General features: G+C 38.2%; 1 protein-coding gene across 4 annotated transcripts; it reads right to left on the bottom strand.

The window, feature by feature from the left end:
• Nucleotides 1-11650: 11650 nt before the first annotated feature.
• zbtb42 (zinc finger and BTB domain containing 42) lies at nt 11651-17132 on the bottom strand. Of its 4 annotated transcripts, none has more exons than XM_063065191.1 (2): nt 16612-16882; nt 11651-15700 (listed from the first exon to the last, which is right to left on the bottom strand). In XM_063065191.1, the coding sequence occupies exon 2, from the start codon at nt 15681-15683 to the stop codon at nt 14268-14270; it is 1416 nt and encodes a 471-aa protein (XP_062921261.1). In that variant the 5' UTR covers nt 15684-15700; nt 16612-16882; the 3' UTR covers nt 11651-14267. The 4 variants fall into 4 exon arrangements, with proteins under 4 accessions (XP_062921261.1, XP_062921142.1, XP_062921177.1 ...); XM_063065072.1 differs by lacking the exon at nt 16612-16882 and adding an exon at nt 16104-16566; XM_063065107.1 differs by lacking the exon at nt 16612-16882 and adding an exon at nt 16049-16174.
• Between the last annotated feature and the right edge of the window lie 705 nt (nt 17133-17837).

Below are 17837 nucleotides of genomic sequence, written 5' to 3'. Positions count from 1 at the left end.
CATTTGCCAGATGGGTTCACTCTTAACCTATCTATAATACTTGATACACTTGACTGGTTGCATCACAGCCTGGTATGGGAAAACCAATGCCTTTGTACAGAAAAGCCTACAAAAAGTAGTGGACATGGCCGAGTACATCACAGGCAAAGCCCTCTCCACTATTGAGCTCATCTATACTGAGCAACATTGCAGGAAAGCAGCATTCATCATCAAGAACCACTACCACCCACCCAGGTCATCCCCTCATTCACTGCTGACATCAGGAAGGAGATAGAGACCCGCACCACCAGGGTCAGAAACAGTTGTTACCCTTCAACCATCAAGCTCTTGAACCAGAGGGGATAACATCACTCAACTTCACTTGCCCCCTCACTGAACTGGACTCACTTTCAAGGACTCTTCATTGCATGGTCTCGATATTTATTGCTTATTTCTTTCTCCACCCCCTCTCTTTTTTCGCATTTGCACGGTTTGTTTTTCTTTTGCACATTGGTTGTTTGTCCATACTGTTAGATGTGGTCTTTCATTCATTCTATTGTACCTCATGTATTTACAGTGATTGCCCACAAGAAAATGAATCTGTGTTGTACATGGTGACTTACATTACTTTGATAAATTTACTTTGAACTCTGATTCTGCATCTTCATCACCTCTTTACAATTTACTTTCCTAATTTATTTTATAACCTCCTAGGGTGTCCAGCAACCATTCCCTGAAACCTTCATTTCAGGCATTTACATAAATTATAAAAATATCAGCCCCTATTGCTGATCTCTGCAATACTTAAATGTGTTGGTAGTTGATTTCCTAAAAAGAAAATAACTTTCAGAATTAAAATTTGCCTGAACTGACTGAGATTTAGGACTCAAGGACACAGAAAACAGAACAGTACAGCACAGAAACAGGCCCTTCTGCCCTCAATGTCTGTGCTGACCACAATCCTACTTTAAATTACACATCAGCCGACACCACCTCCCCTAGCAGCACATTCCAGGCATTTACCACTCTGTAAACAAAGAAGCTTCAAATCTCTTAAATTTCACCACTCTCACCTTCAAACTTTATGCTCTGGTATTTGGCAGTTCCATCCTGGGAAAAAGACAGACCCTCACCCCTGCTATGCCCCTCATAACATTCTAGAGGAAACAATCCAAGTTTGTCCAGCCTCTCCTTAGAGTCAATATTTTCTACTCCAGTCAACATTCTGGTGTATCTCTTCCGCACCTTTTCTAAAGCCTCCACATCCATCCTGTATTGCAGTGATCAGAACTGCACACAATCACCAGAAATGTACATTCAAGCAAATTCAAAGGGCATATTTTCATTAGCACTACAAACGCTGCATAGTTCTACAAGTAAAATACTGCAATGTTAACAACCAGCAATATTAGAAGTGCTATAATTACTGAGAAGGTCAGACAATACCTTTGGAGGGGGACAGAATTAACATTTTCAATGATTGACTTTACATAAAGAACTTTGAGAGTGAACCAACATTAACTTCAAAGGAGAATAACTGGGGTGCAAATCATAAAGCAAAAGATTCTGCAGATGCTGGAAAAAGGCACAAAATCATGGAGGAACCCAGCAGGTCAGTCAGCATCTATGGAAAGGAATAAACAGTTGATATTTCATATTGCCATTGAGCAACTTCAATCTGTCTGCTACAAAAGGCAGGATTTCCCAGTGGCCGCCCATTTCAATTTAACTTCCTATTTCGACATGTCAGTCCACCTCCTCCTCTATGGTCATGATGAGGCCACACTCAGGTTGGAGGAGTAATATTCCATCCAGGTAGCCTGCAACCTGATGGCATGAACATCGATTTCTCAAACTTCTGCTAAATTTTACCCTTCCACCTTCTCTTTTTCCTCCCCATTCAGGCTCCCCTCTTACCCATTCTCTTCTCCTCACTTGCCCATCACCTCCCTCTGGTACCCCTTCTCCTTCCCTTTCTCTTATGGTCCACTGTTCTCTCCCATCAGATTCCTTCTTCAGTCCTTTACCTCTTCTACCCATCTTCTCCCAGATTCTGACTTATCCCCCCTTCCCCCTCAAATGGTTTTAACTATCACCTGCCAGTTTGTACTCCTCTACCGCCCCCTCCACCAACCTTCTTATTCTGGCTTCTTCTCCGTTCCAACCTTGACCTGAAATATTGACTGTTTATTCTTTTCCATAGATGCTGCCTGACTCACTGAGTTTCTCCAGCATTTTGTGTTGCTGAGTAATTGCGGTGGGTGAGGGGGTGGGTATCTGTTCCTCTCCATTTTCTCCCCCAGAAACTTCATCTCTAAAGCTCATTTAACTTTGCATGTTCTGATAAAGGTCTACAGATTGAAATGCTAGATGCTGCCTAACCTGATATGTACTCCCACCATTTGTTTGTGCATGGCTTTCAAAGTTATAGTTACCTACCATCTGTTTCAAATTGTGATAAAGAGTGGATATTCAATAATTATGAAGTTCCTCTACAATATATTTGTTCTCTGTTTCTTATAATCAATAAAATATTCATGCTTTTATTAATGTTTTTACTCCAATGCTCAACATTACAGTACCTTTTTGAGCATAAAATGGGTGGAACCACATTAACTTTCTCAGTAGAATGGCCTTTGCCCAACTTATGTGCATGTTCTGTTAGCTTGGCCTTTTTGGGCTTCTTTTTGGGTAGCCATAGCAACAGCTTGAAATGAAAGCAAGCCTCAACAACTCTGCAGAACCAACTCAAAAAATTCAGTAACCTCCATGAAAGGGAGTAATGTTACATTCGAAACAATCTAATGCTGCAAAAAAAATCACTTGATACAGAGGAAATCCAGAGCAATATTCCCACTTCTCTTATCCCCGCTGAATTCAAAGTTGATAAAAATCACAACAATTATTCCAAGGATTCAAGTAGTATAATTTTAAATACACTGAAAATAGATTGATTTAAATCAGAAAATAAATTCTCAGCAAGATCTGTCTCCCTCCTTTGCTAAAATAATTAGCAGTCATCACCTTGGGATAATGGTTGACTGAGAGGAAGTAAATTTCTTTATTCAGAATCCTTGGAATTCTTCACCCAGAAACCTTGGCTACTGCATCAATAGACCTTGGCTCTAAGAGAATCATGCAATATATGGTAGGGTGGGAAAATGGAGTTTTTGTACTAGTTCATCCTTGATTGGACTGAACCAGAAATCTGGCATGCTCCTGCTCCCCATTCTTAGGTTCTTGTGACCATGTTAGATTATTAAAATCAAAAAAAATCACAAAAAAAACACTCAGCAAGGTCATTGTCTGGAAACTCTAAAGTTTCCCTCTTCACAGACACCGTCCGCTTTATTGAATACTTCCAAGATTTTCTGTTTTCATTTCTGATTTCCAGCATCTGTGGTATTTTACCTTCGTTTTTGCTTAGTTCCCAGTCCTTTCTAGAGACTAATTTTTATTTCACTTACTGATTTTACTATTTGTGTGAATTTGATAACATTTCCTTCTTCACCTGGACTTGCACTCATGTTGTTGGACAGCATTTCGAATCACAGGAAGCAAGTGATAGCATGCTGGACAATTTGTCCAAATTTATATTTTCCAGAATACCTCCAATCTCTAACACCATAACACATACGAAGTTTCAACATGTTTCTCCTGTTCATATGACTACAGAGATAGATTGTGCAAGTGATTATACTAATTTCTGTATTTCAAAGTAATTTACAAAAATCATACAACTTTGTGCAGAATGTGAAGCAAAATTTCATATTACGTACCTGTAATGATTATTTAGAGAAGCCACTCCAATCAATTCCTCTCCAAGAATTCCATTGACTCTTTCTCTATTATTCTAATAGGTTTAGAATCAGTCTGTTGGAAATTGTAGCCACAATGTTTTTGTGTATAGAAAGCTTCTGCCTGTATGATTTATATTCCATTCAGTTTGTGGGTAGACAATTCTTGTTGGCATGAAAACAGATAGATGAAAGAACAAAATATTATTAATCAATACTAACCCCAAGATAAATGGTAAGGACTACAATTAACTTTTATAATTATTTCATCAGCTCCAGGGGTATAATCATCAGTGAGGCTTTTGAAGGACTTGATCAATGTATCCCTGTAAGAGGATTATTCCCCATCTGTTGACCACCAATGCCAATAACTAAGACTATTGAACTCTATGTTGAGGAAAATCTCTGGTTTTAACACATTGTTTTCTAAAGTTACTGCAAATTAAATCATCTTGCCTCCTAGTTCAGTGCTAGAAACTAGTGCTATGATGCACGTCAATGTTGGTTGGCTACTGCTAATATTTTTTTGTTGCAGTTATACAATTTAAAATTCCAAAAGGTGAAAGCTTACAATTAACAATGTTTGAAAGATGCGGTCCCTTCTTATTTTTGGGAGCTAATAAATTGTATCAATTTACTGTACTATTGACGCATAATATTTTCTTGGCAAATTAACTCCACAGCTGGCCTTGCTTTGCAGATTTCTATTCTGGAGAGTCATCTTAACTATTTTTAGGTCCTCAAATTGCTTTCTGCACCGCTTCCAGCTTAGAGATTGCTTGAAACACAAAATACTACATAGACTTGTTTATTGCAGACATTTCTTCCAAGCTAATAAATCTCTTTTCATTGTTAGTCAGTAGATTTCAGTTAACTAGTTTGCTTCAATTATCAGGACAGTCTAAAATAATCAATAATAGTCAAATAACCATTGCCTAATTATAATTCATATTAAAGTGTAGTTCAGATGGACCACCAATGAATTTAGCTTCAGTAAAACTAGAGTGGTGACTGAACTGATTTGACAAATTTAATCCTGCCCTTCTTCGAGATCCATTCCAGCAGGTGGCAATCATTCTTAATCAGACATAAGAACTATTCAGCAATGCTGAAACCCACAAATCATCCCTAACATCATCTAGTTAGATCGTCTAACAGATTAACCAAGAGAACTAAATTTCCATGTTATGTAAAATTCAGTAAATCAGGTGGATAAACTTCTGGAAACTAAATGCATTTGGCCATAAATTCTTTAGCCCCATACATAGGCAAGATTACAAGAAAACAAATTTCTTCTGCAGATGGCAAAGATGTGTAAAAAGCATGATTCACAGATCATCATTATGCACAGTAACCTCAGAGTTTCTCAGGGCGTTGCTATCCCACCCTCACCCCATATCATCTCAAAGAAAGTAGCAGCTCTACGTCGAGGGTGGAGACATATGCTCTGTCTCTGACCAGTGTTAATGCCAGATTGCTACCAGCATCTCAGGGAAGGTTGGGACTTTCAATATGTGCTCTAACAGACTTTCATCTCTTCTCTCCCCCCACACCCCCATCAAGGCCTTATGCAGTAATTGGGGCCCACAGTTTCACAGCACATTAGCACTGCTCCATGATTAGTCTCATCATGTCCACAAAGTTGTGGTTCACAAATATTTTAAATTTAAATCTAATACACAGCACAAAAATGCATTTGCAATATATATCTAGGCCAACTTCACGAAGTAGGTCAGTACTAGATACAATCAAGGCCATCAGTCACATAAATGAGGCTTTAGGAATGAGACTTTAATAATAACATCCCTGTCCTAGAACTTTGTTTTTGATATTGATTGATTCCTTCATGTGTGGGCTTCTATACAAACGGCACTGTGTTGTAAAAAGAAAATAACAGGTTCGAGTCTATGGAAAAACAAAATGACTCATGTTTGACTTTGCAGTTTTACCACAAAAGGATTCTGCAGAATAATTTTCAATGAATCATTTCTTTCTCAAAGTTTATCCATGAAATTAATTGTGATACGAGAACAATGAAAAATCATTACCTATTTGAATATATGTTTAAATATGTTGTCTGATAACGTGTGCGTTGGATCTCAATCAGAGAGCTAAAATTACATACAAATACATGTGTCTTCACTGGGTATGTTTTGACTAGTCTCAGCTGAGCTAACAGATGGAGCACTGTGGAGAAGTGGAGTGGCTCCATCTCAAGGGCACCAAAAACTGGCAGGATCTTGAAAGCCCCACACAAGTGCTTTACTGCAGCCAATTACATAGCAACATCAACAGCAGCTGCACCAAACTCTGCAGTCCCAACTGTTCCATGCCTGACTGAAGATAAAACTTAAGCACTCTGCTAAAAAGGCAAGATTTTATGTCCAGAAGACAAACTGTAAGAGGAAATGAACTTGAGCATCTTCAAGAGCAAAAGTAATAATTTAAACTAGCTGGCAGCTTGCACCTATATTTTTTTTTAATTTAGTAATTAGTATCACAGTACATATTGCTAATGGTTTTGTTGTTTGAGAGAATGTTGACAAAGTTAATGAAAAAAACACTTGGAAGACCAAATTACCCTAAGCCATCATTGCAGCAGCTGTATAGCAATTTGTAAGCCATTACAAAGAACGTACAATTTACAAGATCAGTTTAGATGTTCAAATGTAATGTGTGCAGGCAAATAGAAGGAAGGAGTGTACAAAATGAGGAAAAGGTTGTGCATTTTTATTTCAGTCCTATTTAGTTAATGTCTTCAGACTGGATGATACTGGTAGCTATGCCTGTACTTGAAATGGGTTTGTATGTGCCTGTCCGTGAAAAGGACAGATAGAAACAAATGAATTAAACCCAAGATGAGGACATGTGGGCCAATGGAGGAACAGAAGAATATGGCAGATGAGCCAAAAAACATACAGCATATAGGTACAGATATGCGCTATATGTCAGAAGTTGTTTTTGAAACTCACTCTGGGTCTGCTGCTGTACACATTTCCCTCACAACCTCTGTTCCTAATAATGGTGGGAGATTGTGTGTTGGCGGAGGAGTGGGGGAAGTGTGGTTTCAGTATGTTTGTATATGCAAGATCTTTTCTACCTGGTCTAATATCCAGTGTTCCACGCACGATAGAAAATCTGGCATTCCAGCACTTGCCACCTTTCAATCTGCCTACAACCACCAGGCTTTATCTCACACGGGACTTACTTTAATTCACATATTATAAGCCAAGGAGTTTCTGACAACTGTGTTTTCACTAGAATAACCTAACATTTATAAAGAGATTTAATGTAAGTTTAACAGGGAAACCGTTACAAGTTAATTGTCTTCATCCTGTGCCTGTCCACATCCCTGTTCTCTTTGGTTGATGACACATGTGAGAAATGCTGCCCAAGCATCAGAAAAAAGATTCAGTGAGGAAAACCATGGCAATGATGTGCACAGGTTTTAGTTAACTCAAGAAATTTGGAGATTGCACCCACTAGCATCCCTAGTAGGTAGTGGTACACCACTCTGTTCTACATTTAGGAGCAGCAGAAGTTAAAACCATTAACCAGAGGACTAATACCCCTTAAGCAAAGGCAAGGAAGACAAAAGTTGATTCGCAATATTGTCAGTCAAACTCATGCCTGTTGCACTACATGCACCATGAGGCCGGAACCAATTCCATTGAAAAATATGATTAGAAGGCTGCATCATTATGCCACTCAAGGAAGACACTACCCATCTCTCTGCAAGTGTGCTTCCCATGGTTTAGATGCCTACCTATATATCATACATTCTTTGCTCTGGAAGTACATTGTTCTTCAACAGCCTTCTAGATCCAGTTTCTGTATTGGACTAAGTAGAGTGTAAAGAATTATAGAGACCCACACATAGACATCCAGCTGCTTTCAGTCTTCACAAGTGACATGAACAGATGGTGATGCCTGAAGCACCAGGTGAAATATAATTATATTTGTTTCTGCACCCCAAGAGTCTGAAATGGTGATAAGTTAACACAAGTCCACTTAGGATTCACCCTCACAGCTACTGACTTTGACGGCAATCTCCAGCCACCCTTTCTTAAATTCATTGGAAGAGCTCCTCTTGCTACACCGCAGTAAAGGATGTCTATGCTAATCTTTCAGCATGATACTCAGGGAGTCTGTGGGAGCCTTGATGCATCTGCAACCCATTCACTACTCCCATTGTGTAATGCAGCCACCTCTACAATCCATTGATTTAGCAATTGCAATGCTAAATTTATAAAGGAAAGCTGAAATGACATCTGTGCAACCACATCAGTACCAGTCTAAGATGGAAACTGACAAGTAAAATGCTAATACCTTTGACAAACATACAGCAGAAATATATTTTGAAGACAATTTTGATTACTGCAGCTGTAAAATGCTAAGTGACTATTAATCCAAGATACCAGAAATCTGAAATGAAAATAGAAAATTCTGGAAGTACTCAAGTCAGAGGTATCCTTGTAGTGTTTCAGATGGATGACCTTTCTTCAGAAACGGGACAAAAACTTTTTTTTGATAATGCTGCATTGAGGATGACAAAATTGAACACTAGATGGCATTGTTGTATCAGGTCAGCTATATGTAAATAAGATGGCAATCTGAAATGTTCTGAGCTCTGATCATCTCCTTATGCTTAAAAGCACTTGATCAGTACAAACTATGAAAGGCAAATCTTTTAAACATCTTCCTTAAAAGAATATATGGCATGTTTATTTCCTTAAAATACTCCACAGTTCTAACCCATTCTTTCTTAATTACTTATGCATTAGAGAAAGGAATTTCAGCTATAGATGTCTCCATGTCCACCATTACCAAGTTTTGGAACACCTATCATTCTTTCCTTTTTCATTTTTCTTCTAAAGATGTAATTCTCCTCCACTACAGGATCTTTTGCATCTATTAGTAAAGTAAAGGCCCAATGCAGCTTAGACAAAGAATCAGCTTGGCAGGAATGCTGAATATTGATAACTTTTTATCAACTACAATTTAGAAATTTTAAAGTTAAGGGAACAAATATACAACCTTGAAGAATAAAATCCAAACAAATACTGGATAGTGATTTGATGGTTGAAAAGTCACACCAACCTGAGAGCACTGATGTAAATACAAGTATTGAAATGTTAATTTACATTAGATGGCTTACTGCCCCTGTAAAAATGACATCCATTCATTTCAATAACTGCAGGAGCTCCTGAATACACAAACTGAATGATCTTTCAAATGTCAATTAATCCCTCTTGAGATTTAAAATATTGCAAATCAGTTCCATGCAGTAATATGGCATAATTGTAAACAGGTTAAATACAGACTTGGAATTTTAGAAATCCTGTACAATCTGGTTAAAATAGTAAACTAAAGATATTTTAACATGTTCAAACAAGCATAGGTTAGAGTTTAGACACTGTTGAGCCCAAATATGTGAAGATTCATAGTTAATAAACTATCAATGTCACATTCATTATTAAAATTTGGAGAGAACAACTTTTGCTCTGGTAAAGCATAGCAATTAGCAAATAATCAGAATAGCTGTTCCATCCATAATCATGACTGTACACAACTTCATCTTGCTTCATTCTAAATTAGCAGCAAACATCCATTTTATGGAAGGTGTTCTTAGGTTTGCCCAACTTGAACAATTAAAAGTGATAAGTAGGCTCCATAAGCTTTAGACATCAATTTCATTTCCTGGCACCAATTTCAGTTTGAAATTGTCTACAGGGCACCAGCAAGTGAAAGGATCAAAATTTAAAGGGGACCTGTGAAGCAATTGTGTGTGACCGACAGACACAGACACACACACACACACACATAGTGGTGGCATAAGGAATGAAGTAGCAAAGGCAGATGAAATTTAAGCATTTAAAAGGCATTTGGGCAGGTACACGGAAAGAGCGTTGGGAGATGTGGGCCAAATGAAGTTAAATGGGATTAGCTCAGGAAGACAATGTGGTCAGCGCAAACAAACTTAACCAAAAGGTCTGTTTTTGTTCTGTATAACTTTATGAATTAATTGTAATGGCACAGGAAGCAGCCATTCAGCTCATTTAGGCCACTGCAAGATCCTGTTAGAGCAACCCTTTTATCCTATTTCCTTGTTCCCACCCATAGCTTTGGAAATTATCCCTTCTCAAATTAGTGCATTCCTTCTGAAGGCACTGGTCGATTCCTTACTGGCAGCAAGCTCAAGACTTGGGCTGATTAGGAAGGAGTTTTCCCTCACTTCAACCTCAGTTTATGCTCACAATATTAGGCCCATTTAAACTATTTGTCTAACAGAGCTTTCAGAATAAATCTAATTCGTCAAGTTTGTCATTTAACTATATGGTTCTATATATATGTGTGTGTGTAATATACATACACACACACACATATATATTTGATGTTTTATTTGTTCAGTAATTTTCTCCTAATTTCCAGTACCTCGTAGGGTAGCATGGTAGCACAGCAGTTGGCAGCAACACTATTAAGTGCCAACAACCCATTTGTATGTTCTCCCTGTGACCACAGGGTTTCCCCCAGATACTCTGGTTTCCTCCCACATTCCAAAGATTATAGATTAGTAGGTTAATTTGTCACATGGGTGTACTTGGGTGGCATGGGCTTAGTAGGCTGGGAGGTCCTGTTACTGTGCTGCTTTCTACATAAAATAAATAAATAGAATACTTAAATGAACAGAGGTTGCAAGCTATGCTTTAGAAAAGTTTCCCACTGTAACGCTGGGGATTCTCAGAACTGTATAAGGAGTCCACTGACATAACCCTAGTGGCTGAAGAACTGAGTGATGTTTGTGCTGGCATCTCTATCATTCAGCTTATCCTGGACCTACTGCAGATCCAAGGATGTGCTTTCCTGTAAGTGGCCATTTGCCAAGTGCTCTCTTTGGAACTGCTAGCCTCAGCCAGTACGATTCAGATCATTACATTTACGCTCACAAATCCCTTGACCTGAAATCAGCACTTGAGAAAGCTACATTCGGAGAAAGTTAGAAAAACTGCATCATTTGAGTGTGCTCTCTGGATCATTTGTCAACAACTCATCTTCTAAGCACATGGATTTGGATGGCTGTAAATTATGATTTTTGTTTTACATATATGATCCTTTTAAATATTGATGGTTAAGGGCTATCTTAACTTTGATTTCTGAAATCTAATGAGTCAAACCCTATTCAAAAGACAAATACGTCTTCTATGTAGTAATGAAATGTTCTGCTCCATCAAGACATGCTACCTCTTGGAAGAAGTATTAAGCCCAGCTCTTGTCTATTCTTCCCAATGGCTATAAAAAGATCCAGTGGTACTGTTCTAGGAATGGGTAATGGCTCAGTTTCCCAGCCAACAATTATTCCTAAAATATCACAAAATAGTAACTAATCTGTTAACTGTTGTATCTTTTTGTGCAAATATTAGCAACATTTGCCTGCTTTAGAATAATGACCACTTCCAAAAAAGCTTTTCATTTTCATAATCAATTACTTAATGTCCTATTGACATAATCAATAGTTCCTTCTTGTATTTGCTAAACTATTAAAATATCAACAGTATTTTAGTTTTAGATTACATTTTATGGACCAGTGTAGCTTTACAAATTGGCCTTTTTCTTCCAAAAGTGAACATCTCTTATCTTTATTAAAGTTCATGTTGTACATTAGTCCACAACTCATAACTTTTCAAAGTCACTTTTATTTTGCTAGAGATGGCATTAGGTCAGAAATTAGGTTAATCATTCAAAATTTTACTCTGACTTCAAAACAAATTAAGTGTTTTATAAAAATGTCTGCATCCCTCATCTAGTAGTACAGTAGTGATCATTACAGTACAATAATTTCTAATTACTAGAGTACTTTCTGAAGAAAGGTTATAGCATTTACTAGACATACAAAATTATTTTGTCTACTAAAAAGTCATTAAACCTTCCTGGCAGAGACAAGAAAGCAGATCCATGTGCTGATATCAACCAATATATTACAACCTGATGTAAATATTTCATTATATTCTGGAAACATTGTTAGTGCAACCTTTTATAGATCTTCTGTTGGAAGGACCCCCTTGTTATATACAGAATCAAACCCCTTACAAGACATGATAAAGGGAATCTTGTAATTTTTTTTGTAACAAAGACTTGACAGTCAACTAGTATTATTCACTGTGAAAGTAAATGAATGATTAAGGGAGCTTTTAAAATGAATGCAGACTCAGCAATCTATTAACTGGGCATTGTATAAACAGATGCATTGCCACTGAACATACTACTAGAATGCTACATTAAGTGTTGCTGAAATATTACATGGAGAACAATGAAAAGGACATTTGTGATGAAATAGGCACCATAGAAAGACATTTTAGAAATTGACTCTCAAAAAGGAATTTATCAGAACCACTCTTCCAGCAAAGCACTGATAGATTAAAATTTAAAAAAAGGCCATAAATGCACTATGGTGGTTCTCAAATTTGTAACATTCAAATTAATTATGGTCATCTTATATTCATAATTTAAAGTTAAAAAAACACACAAGTAAATGTCAGTTCTTTAATAAGTTGTTCAATTTTCTAAACAGAATGCAACCGTGCACTGATTATTCAATCCATTGAATGAGGTAATATATGAAGGCACGTCTTCACAAAATATACAGGCATTTAGACTTTGCATTGAACAAAAATGTAAGCACACAAAATTAGAAATCTTAATATACAAAGTTTTTTTTAAAGTGTTAAAACTAAAAACACACAAAAATAAGTCTAGTCACGATTGTCACAGTCTTACAACACACTGAAACAGTGGCAAAATAAAAACAATTGTCGACATCTTGCTGAATAAGCGCTAACAGGTTTAATCAATAATATAAAAACCCTTCATTTTCCGATTGTCCACCAAAGTCCACACTAAAATGTTAAAATTTAAAGAAACAAGGATGTAATTCCTATTAAAAATGCAATATAAGTTCTGTAAAAAATGTCTCCAATGCCTCTGCTACATTATTACTAAAAAAAAACTCTCCATTAATAAATTTCAAGGATACAAATAATACACACAACTCTGAAAAGATCACAAAAAAAACTATAAATAAATTTTGATTATACAAAACTATGATGTATTTTACCTGTTTGACCTGTTGATATTTTAGGTTAAGTATCCAGTTTTTAAAAAAATCTTTTCTCTTAAGCAGTAATGGTAAATTGAATTTAAAATCAAATAAAACAGAGTGCAAAACATTTTCAAGTGTGCAATACAATTTTAAAATATACATTATATACTTTTTGTTCTTCAAATTAAAAAAACTGAATTCACATTTTACCTTTTCAAAACAATTTTGTAGCTGTTCTGGTATGGTTCAGTAATCCCCAATAATGATCAGGAAACTTATTTTTAAAAATAATAGTGATACCAGATTTCACAAAAACAAGATTTATGTGGTTAAACAAAGACGATTTTTTAAAAAATCAGTAGTAATTGCTATTATATGAATCTTTTAATCAGGCACAGAACTCAATTTTCATAACATTGCCCATATGCTGCATTGATAATTTAGAAAGACCACTACATTTGAAGAAAACTAAAGTTCCAAAAATATTTTATAATTTACTTTTCTAAATAGAACATTAAACAAAATAACCACTGCATACCAAACCATCAAAATGCTATAAATACAGTATCAAGTTTCATCAGGAGAATGCAATAACATTTAGTAGTTGTTCTTAGTGCTATATTCCAATCACAGCAAACAACAAAATGCAACACTTTATAATTGAATTTGTCCAGGTTGTAAGACCAGTGTCCAAAATTCACAGATTAAAAACTGCAGTACTGTATAGCAAAACATCACAATTAATTTACCTCATTTGGAATGGTATTTGGTGATGTTGCCAAGTGAAATATCATAATGCCAGTGTAATTGTACCATAAAATATTTCAGGAAAAGTTCTGAAAAAATTTGCTTAGGTATTAACAGATCATGCTTAGCCATTCAACAATTGCCAGTATCGCTTTATTATGCAAGGGTATTTACTTGACAATAGTCTGTAAAACAAAGTATTGCTCAAAAGTGGATTGAATTCTTGATTTTTAAATATGGTTACCATATTAATGATAGAAAAAGACAAACTCTACCCTTAATACATACTTATCCCAGAATGGTGTATATTTATACGCATTAAGATCTAAGGGGAAGATGAAAACTAATACAACTTTAGTGACCAAAGCTCCTGAAATTTTCATTTTTGGGAAAATATGACATCATTTTAACATGATAATTCAACATTAAACAAAACTAACAGAATATTGAAAAAATGTTTCCTATTAAGTACTGCAGCTTTAATGTTTACCTATAGAATATTGAAAGCAATGTTCTTTCACACTTAATGCAGGAAAGCCATGCAGTGGAACTGTTGTTTTGTAATTTAACTGAAACCATGCAAGTTTTCCAGAGATGCACATCAGTTTTAAATAGGATATCAAGATTTACTGCTAGCCTTTGTAGCATTATCTGATTGCAATGCTCTTGACAAGACCACAGTGGAACTTGCGCATGTGCCTGTACAGGTCACCTGACTGTGTAAATCGTCTTTCACACCACTTGCAAGCATGTGGCTTTTCTCTGGTGTGCACAACTGCATGACGGCTAAGATTATGAGAGTACTGGAAGCTCTTTCCACACTGACCACAGGTGTAAGGCTTCTCACCCGAGTGAGTTCGTTCATGCCTCTTCAGTGTGTACATGCAGGAAAAGGTTTTCCCACATTGCGAGCAAGTAGGCATGGAACCATCAGTAGGCATTTTGGCCCGAGGACCATCTTTTTCCCTGAAGTGAGCACTCAAATGAAGCTGAAGAACATGTGGACTTGGGAAGCCTTTGCTGCAGAGGGGACAAATAAAAATGTGTCCTGTTGACATCACCATCCTTGTGTTTGAAATATCAGATGATGGCATTTCATCCTCACTCCCTTGTTCTATTCCGTTATTATGTGCCATATCATTCCCTAGGAATACAGGTCCAAATCCTGTGATCACACCATTGGCAGAATTCCCATTCTGACTTGCCAGATCCACTTCTTCACTGTCCTCCTGGTCTGACAGCAACTCTTGCTCATCTCTAGCAAGTGGCATAGTGCCCTGCTGCTGCCTGTCGGAGGCCAGCTGTCCAGAAACACAGGGGGAGTAAAATAAATCTCTTCCAGACACAGGCTTGAAAGACAGATCTAGAGCACAGTCCACATCAGCAGAGGCCTTGATATGGTCAGCAGTTCTTTGAGGCACATGTCCTGTGGAACTATTAACAGTGGACTTTGTTTTTTCAGGTGTTGCATTGCATAACTCAAGATCTGTAGATACAGAAGTGATACCTACAAGATCAGACAATCTCCTAGAGTGTCCATTAATCTTTTTACTGCCCATGGGATTTTTATAATCCACAGTAGTACAATTTTGCTTGCTTTGTGCATCAAAATTATGTGGTATCAGTTCATCATTTTCTGAAGAATTCTCTTCTTTCACCAGTCCAAGTGCATTACCATTCATTTTTTCACCTACATAAAATTCTTTATCTTTCAATTTCCCCTTACAAACTTTCACAATGTTGTACATATGAAGGTAGCTGGCTGCAGCTAACACATCTTCAACTGGCAGGCTATTAAACTGAAGTTTTCCTTCATACATAAATTCGAGAAGCAGACCAAAGGCAGGAGCTGTGACAATGTCACTGTTTAAATGCACAATGTCTCTTTTGTCCAGCTGGTCCCTGTAGAATAGATGAAAGTACATGCTGCATGAAGCAAGCACTGCACGATGGGCTCTAAACTGAACGTCTCCAACTAGAACAGTACAATCACAGAGAAAATCCTGGTTACGCTGCTGACTCAGACACTGCAGTAACTGCCGGCTATGGTCTGGAAACTCCATTCTTCCTTCATAACCTCCTAAAACACGAAAACCGAACAGAAATTAAAACCGAATAAATTCCACCCTCAACGTAATTAAAACTGCGCCATCAATAGTTTAAGATGCATTCCAGCCCAACAGTCTAGAATAGTAAACCAACAAACTTAACAAATGTACGAATTTGTAACACCCAGAGTTCGTGCAGATGGCAACTGAAACACGACAGCTGACAGAAAAAAAATGTTATCTATTAGGTAAATGAAGCAACCACCATTTGAAGCAACTGACTTCCCCAACAAACCAAACTTCGAGACTTAAAAGAATGGCAAAACAACTGTTACATCAATGATCGCCCGAATCACAAACAGCAACTGTTTACTTTATACCTTGTCCCCAACAACGCGAATAAAAGCAAATTCTCACGCCCCCTTTGACTCCCACCTCACTCAATAGCTCTCAATGTTCTGAAAGAAACTGGTTTTGTTCTTTTTTTTCCCCCCTCTCCTTCGGACACCCACGATGGAAACAGGTTGGAAATCCGAAATGGAGCCTGAAGAAGGTGCCCCAAAGCAGAAAAGGCAAGCGAAAGAGAGAGAGCGCTAACATTCACTAACTACAGGAACAAGCTGGAGGGAGAGTCAGCTGCTCTGACATCACGGGCAATGTAAATGCTACCTCCAGCTGTGCTCCTTTTAATGCCATATGTTCCTTTAAATCGAGTTCGCAGCCAAAGCTTTTTTTTTAAAAAGTGCTGTGGGGGGGGGGGGAGAGAGCAAGAGGAGATCCATGTTACCATCTATCTGTGGGGCGAGAGAACATTTTCTATTTTACACCCTTTACCTCCTTTCTTCTCTAACATCTAAAGTGTAAAACAACTTTCTTAAGTGAAAAAGAAATTAAAAGGATGACGTTCCAGAACTATAATATTGGTAGGAAAAGTAAGCTGTACCTCATTACTCCGGACTTGGAGGGGGTGGGGGACAATAAGGTTCCAGAGAAAGGAGGAAGTAAGGAGAGAGAAAAATAACCCCACGCACACGCAGCAAAGCGCAACATAACTCCGAGCCGCCCAGCCGGAGCCACAACAAAACTTAGAGGGGGGTGGGGAGGTGGGACACCCTGAAGCGAAGCGGCCGAGCAGAGGCGAGGCGATGCAGAGACAGCCGGGGCTGCCTGCCTGCCTGGCCCCGGGCTCGCTGCTGCGTGCGGCCGGCGCACTCCCCGCCAGGTGCTGCCTCTCACCTGGACACGGCGACTGGTGCGAGAGCCCGGTCCGGCGCCGCCGTTCGTAGGCACCGTGTCTGCGCAGCCACTGTGTAGTCCCTTCATCTGAGGCCCAGATGTTTGGTGGCCGCGCAGCCAACTGTTGTTGAGTGAGGGATTCGTCTCAGCGTCCCCGCTCTCGCGATACTTACCTATATCTGGCAGCGCCGAGGTCAGTCGGCGGCGGCGGTAGCCGGCGTGCTTAGCTGCTGCATTGCTGCCCGACTAAGCAGACCCTGGTACTGTACCAGTGTCTGTCCCTTGCTAGTGCACCTGCACTGCGGAGTCCCGCTGGCAAGCGATGCAAGTTAAATTTTATCCCTGTTTTATTCGCATTAATACGTTATTCACAGAAGATCGAGATGTGATTTCTGCATTTAAGCTTTCTTTAGGAATTATTTTAAAAACATACGTATTGCGGTGTCCCCATTACTAGATCAAAAGGGGCTTGCACAATGTTAGTTAGATACCCACGTAAAGATTCAAAGAAAAGTTTAAAACAAAGTTGTCCGAATTCTCCGAGCAATATCCTCATCCTACTTGGAAAAACTTTCACTTCATAAAGTTGTTGCATATTTTAGATTTTGGAAGAGAGGCAAAGGGTGCAAAATAGAAAATGGATGATGACATGGATCTCATCTTCCCCTCACCCTTCCCCCCCCAAAAAAAAACTTTGGTAATGAAGTCGACCCAAAATTTAAAATGTACTAACTTGTTCTGTGCGCAATCGCACGTGATTTGAGTGCAAGAGTTTTGGCGTCACCGAGATGTTGGTGAGGTTCCAGGTGAAATACCGTGCGCACATTTGGTCACCATCCTATAGGAAGGATGTGATTAAGATAAAGAGTGCAAAAAAAATCATAAGGATGCTGCCAACACGGAATTGCTTGAGTTGTAGGAAGAGCCTAGATA

Source organism: Mobula hypostoma, chromosome 1, assembly GCF_963921235.1.
Source record: "Mobula hypostoma chromosome 1, sMobHyp1.1, whole genome shotgun sequence".
Lineage (NCBI taxonomy): Eukaryota > Metazoa > Chordata > Chondrichthyes > Myliobatiformes > Myliobatidae > Mobula > Mobula hypostoma.
Note: the sequence above shows the minus strand (reverse complement) of the source record. Positions and strands in the feature narration are given on the sequence as shown.